The sequence below is a fragment of the Arachis duranensis genome, chromosome 6 (assembly GCF_000817695.3).
Source record: "Arachis duranensis cultivar V14167 chromosome 6, aradu.V14167.gnm2.J7QH, whole genome shotgun sequence".
Lineage (NCBI taxonomy): Eukaryota > Viridiplantae > Streptophyta > Magnoliopsida > Fabales > Fabaceae > Arachis > Arachis duranensis.
Window position 1 is genome coordinate 10,087,787 of NC_029777.3, and position 4,961 is coordinate 10,092,747.

At 40.6% G+C, this 4,961-nt stretch overlaps 1 protein-coding gene across 1 annotated transcript; it reads left to right on the forward strand.

Annotated features, from left to right (window-relative positions):
- The first annotated feature begins 309 nt into the window (after positions 1 to 309).
- On the forward strand, positions 310 to 1,786 carry LOC127748544 (uncharacterized). The gene is made up of 2 exons (XM_052263271.1): positions 310 to 1,332; positions 1,429 to 1,786. The coding sequence occupies exon 1, from the start codon at positions 740 to 742 to the stop codon at positions 1,292 to 1,294; it is 555 nt and encodes a 184-aa protein (XP_052119231.1). The 5' UTR covers positions 310 to 739; the 3' UTR covers positions 1,295 to 1,332; positions 1,429 to 1,786.
- Positions 1,787 to 4,961: the final 3,175 nt, after the last annotated feature.

Genomic DNA, 4,961 nt, shown 5'->3' on the forward strand with positions numbered 1-4,961 from the left:
AAATTATATTAAACGAATATATAAATATATAAAATTATGTCATTTTAATTTGGTAATTAATTATTTATATTTATAAAACTTCTTTAATTTTTATCAAACCATGTTAATTTGGATTATTAAAATTGTAAATATTAGTAATAATTTAGAATGGGAAATAAATCAATAATAGGGATTTTTTATTTAAATAAATAAAATAAAAGCATTAATTATCGAAATAAATAATTTTAAAAATATTTACCGATTTACATTTTCCAGTCATATCTCGTTTACATTGTAAATGAGATGGCATTGCGTGTATCTCGTTTACAGTGTAAACAAGATATGACACGTCAGATATCTCGTTTACATTGTGTTCCACCGGCTATAAAAGGATGTGTAACCTTTAGTATTCTTCACAAATTTTTCGTATCATATTTCTCACGAATACAAGGCATTAATGGCCAGTAATAGTCCGTACATAGTTGTGCTTGTGTATCCCAATTAATGTATGAGAAACGGTGACAACGGGGTGACATTTGAGAGCGAGGATCCGATATTGTTTCGCACTCATCGTGTGAATACGTTGTCGAATTTGAAGAGTTTGATACTGAGTAAGATCGGAGGTACAAAAGCGAGGGAAATAGGAAGGGTGGCGTATAGGTTGATGGCCCCCATGGGTAACGAAGTCTTTCGGTTTCGACTATTCCGACTTCAAGGGGACGAGCATGTGCGAGTGATGTTCGACATCCATTAAAGGATCATGGTGGAGCAAGTAATGGAGCTGTCTGCAGAGGTAGGACACAATGGCGGTGGTCCTTCTGTACACTCGACCTTTGTGCAGGACGACCGACCCCTCGCACCACTGCCCATTCATGTCGTCGTTTCAGTAGATGAGGCAGAGGAGGGCGAGGAGGAGTCGGACGAGGATTACGTGGCGAATAGTGGTGATAGCGACTTGTCCAATGGTGGGGATAAGAATGAGTGTGTTCCGGAGACACCAGTTTCGACCGCGGCCCGCCACGTCCTACCTCCACCTCTTCTAATACCGGCGCTTTCAACAGTTCCTTCTCACTATCACAGTCTGGAATTGGACGCCATGCATGAGAGGACTCTGTTTCTTGACACGGGTGAACAGGATTACAACCTAGACGACGGTGTAAAGTTTCGGATCGGCCACAAGTTTAGAAGCCGAGAGGCAGTGCTTCAGGGTGTGAAGAACTACAATATTCGGAGGAGTGCGGAGTACCGAGTAGTCGAATCGGACTTGCTAAAATACCATGTGCAGTGCCGTCAAGTTGATAATGGGTGTCAATAGAGTCTCCGTGTGGCCCTTCGACAGAATCTCGGATACTGGTAAGCTTAAGTTTATCTGTGCCTTTCATTACTTCTATATGATATACTAAGTAGGTGTACGACATTGCTAAAGCAATCCTGTGTTGTTATGTTCAGAGAGGTTCGGAGGGTGGGTGGAGTGCATAGTTGTCTAGCACCCACCATGTCTCAAGACCATCGTCAACTAAACAACAGTCTGATATGCCGGGTCATCTTGCCGTTGATTCAGTCCAACCCCTCTATAAGCATTCCAGTTTTGCAAGGTGCAGTCCAAGCAAGCTATTAGGGGTGCACATGAGCCGGGTGAAGCCGGGTTTGATGGGACATAGACCCGACCCGAAATATGCACCCGTACCCGACCCTAGACTCGATGAAACTAATACACTTTCGGGCTACAATTATACTGGGTGAAAATCGGGTGAAAACCGGACTGTTAACATTACATTACATTGATACCTTATTGTAAGTTAGCATGTAAAAATATCTAAATTTCTAAGACTCCAACCATTATTTAACATAGTAAAATTCACTTAGAAAAATATAACAAGAACCAACCCTTCTTTGAAATTAAAGCATAACCACAATCAATACTAAAGCAAAACTACAATCAATACTAATATTGTCTAATAATACCAAATATTTAAATCAATACAAATAACACAATATTATGCATTAGTCTAAAGTTTTATGCATTCTAAACATAAAACATTAACTTATAGTCTTATAATGACTAATAACACAAAATATTAAGGTTTACAATACTTAAATTCCACATAAGAATAGTCATGATCCATCACTAATAACACAAAATATTAATTGTGTATGATGACCGGACCACCGGGCCGACTTTGGGTGACCTGAGCTATGGCTCGGACCCGACCCGACCCGACCCGACCCGAAATAATGACCGGGTCTATTTTTGAGACCCTTACCCGACACTAAATCCGATGAAATCACACCAAATTAGCCCCTAAAGTGTTCGGGACCGGGCCGGGCCGGGTCTGTGCACCCCTACAAGCTATCACTTCAAACCATCCTACAGAAAGGTGTGGATGGCCAAGCAGAAGACAATTGCACAAATCTATGGGGATTGGAAAGAGTCGTACAATAAGGTTCTCAAGTTGCTTCAGGCACTGCATAGCTGTTTTCCTGGTACCATTTGTGACCTACGCGTCAAACCATTCTACGATGGACACTTCCTGGTACGTGATTACAGTATGTTCGACAAGGTGTTTTGGTCTTTTCCGTCATGTGTAGAAGCCTTCAAGCATTGCAAGCTCTTTGTCTCTGTAAATGGTACGCATTTGTATGGCAGGTATGGTGGTGTGTTGTTTATTGTGGTGGCGCAAGATGGGAATAGCAACATCCTACCTATTGCCTTTGCCATTGTGGAGTCTGAGAGCACCGAGCCATGGTCGTTCTTCCTAACTAATTTGAGACGCCACGTCACCCCACAAAATGGCCTGCTGGTTATCTCCGACAGATCTCAGGCTATCAAGGCCGCACTTAGCTCCGATGACAGTGGTTGGCATCCCCCATGAGCCTACCATGCTTACTGCATAAGACACATAGCTGCGAACTTCATGACTCGGTTCAAGTCAGCAGAGGGCAAGAGGTACCTCATTAACGTTGCTTATAGTTTAAGCAAGACCTGTTACAATTGGTACATGGATGCGTTCAGAGGAGTGTCGCCTACCATGGTTGACTGGACTGGTCGTTTCAGGAATGAGATTTGGCTACAACATTACGACAGCGGGCGTTGGTTTGGTCACATGACGATAAATCTGTCCGAGTGCATCAATGCAGTGTTGAAGGGCACCCGGTACTTGCCGATATCTGCCATTGTGCGCATCACGTACGAGAGATTACAGAAGTTGTTCGTCGCGAAGGACAGAGAGGCGCATTCACAGCTCGCTGCTGGATACCGATTCTCACAGAGACTATTAGCCGCCATTGAGAAGAACAGAGAAGGGATACCGAAGATGCGTGTCACTTACTGCGACAGGCAGGCATCGGTGCTTATTGTGGAGGAGCTTGAGCCGCTTGAGGGATGGGGGCGGTTCATTCCGTGTTCGGCTATCAGAGGGAACATGTGACTGCAGCTTATTCCAGTCCCTCCACTATCCGTGCCGTCACGCACTAACTGGGTATGCCGCTGCTAGCATTGAGTGGGTCCTATATGTTCATCCTATGTACAAACAGGAAGTTGTTTTTAAGGTGTACGAGATGAAATTTTCCCCTATCCTAGATGAGTCGATGTGGGCGGCGTGGCATGGGACTAGGCTGTGTCCTAATCCAGTAATGCGTCAGAAGGCAACTGGAAGGCCCGTGTCCATCAGATTCCGGAATGACATGGACAAGACCGAACGACATGAGAAGCGGTGTGGCCTGTGTAGGCAATACGGTCACACTAAAAGGGGATGTCCTAATCAGCCCACAGGTGATGTGTACGTCGTACTAGGTTTGTATGTTTATCAAAGTTAGCATGTGTTGGTCTTTTTTTATGTAGTGTGTTATCTAATGTTGTAATAACAATGGGCGTGTAAGATTGTAACTTCTAATGATATCTTGGTTTTTTTCCTTGAAAGGAAGAGTAACATAAACATAAATATTCATAAGAAAGAACATGAATATAAATAACAATATACACATACTTAGATTAACCGAATATAACGCAACTAATCTCAAAGTCAGCTGTCCCAACATAATGCGACGTCTCGTTTAGTCTGTTGATGTCTCCGTTGTTGTCCACCTGGCGTGCCATCACTGTATCGGACTCAAATATAAGAGGAAAGAAAAAGTTTGACTAGGTCAAAGTGGAGTTCAGGAACAGGTTGTAAACGAGTAATACTTATAGATGCCGTTCGTTCTTATCTCGTTTGCAGTGTAAACGAGATAAAGGTCTATCTTATTTACAATGTAAACGAGATAAAGATCTATATCGTTTACAGTGTAAACGAGATAAGAGTCTAATGCAGCTGACGTATCATATCTCGTTTATACTATAAACGAAATACATGCAATGTCATCTTTTTTACGGTATAAACGAGATATGACTAAAAATCACAAATCAATAAATATTTTTAAATTTGTTTATTTTGATAATTAATATTTTTATTTTATTTATTTAAATAAAAAATCTCAATAATAGAAGTTCATGTGCAATTACACATAACCTGCTGATGTGGACGTCCTTATTGTTGAGAGCAGGATCCTGGTTCGTAATTGTAAAATGGAGTGGTGGGAAAGTGGTGGGGTTGGATTTGTCTTTGAAAATTTTGGATGTGTGTGTGGAGGTTATTTAATTTAAGAGGTTATTTGTCAATATATACTTTTAATGATATACTTTTAGAATATTATAAAAAAATATGTTATATTTTTAATGTAAAATTTAATATGTAAAAAGTTTTTAAAATTTTTATTATTATAGTATTAAATGTAAGATAATTAAATCTTTAGTTTAATTCATAAGGTGAGTGTGAGGTTTCTAAAGAAGAGTGGGGTTTGACTTTTGACCACTTCTTCTCGTTGGTTTCCTATGGGTCGTTCCTTCAATGTTGTGGGAATCAAAACATGAATGGGGTAAAATTGGTTTTAGAGAATAGGTACGGTTATTTGTTGAATTTAATTTTGATACATTGTGATATATG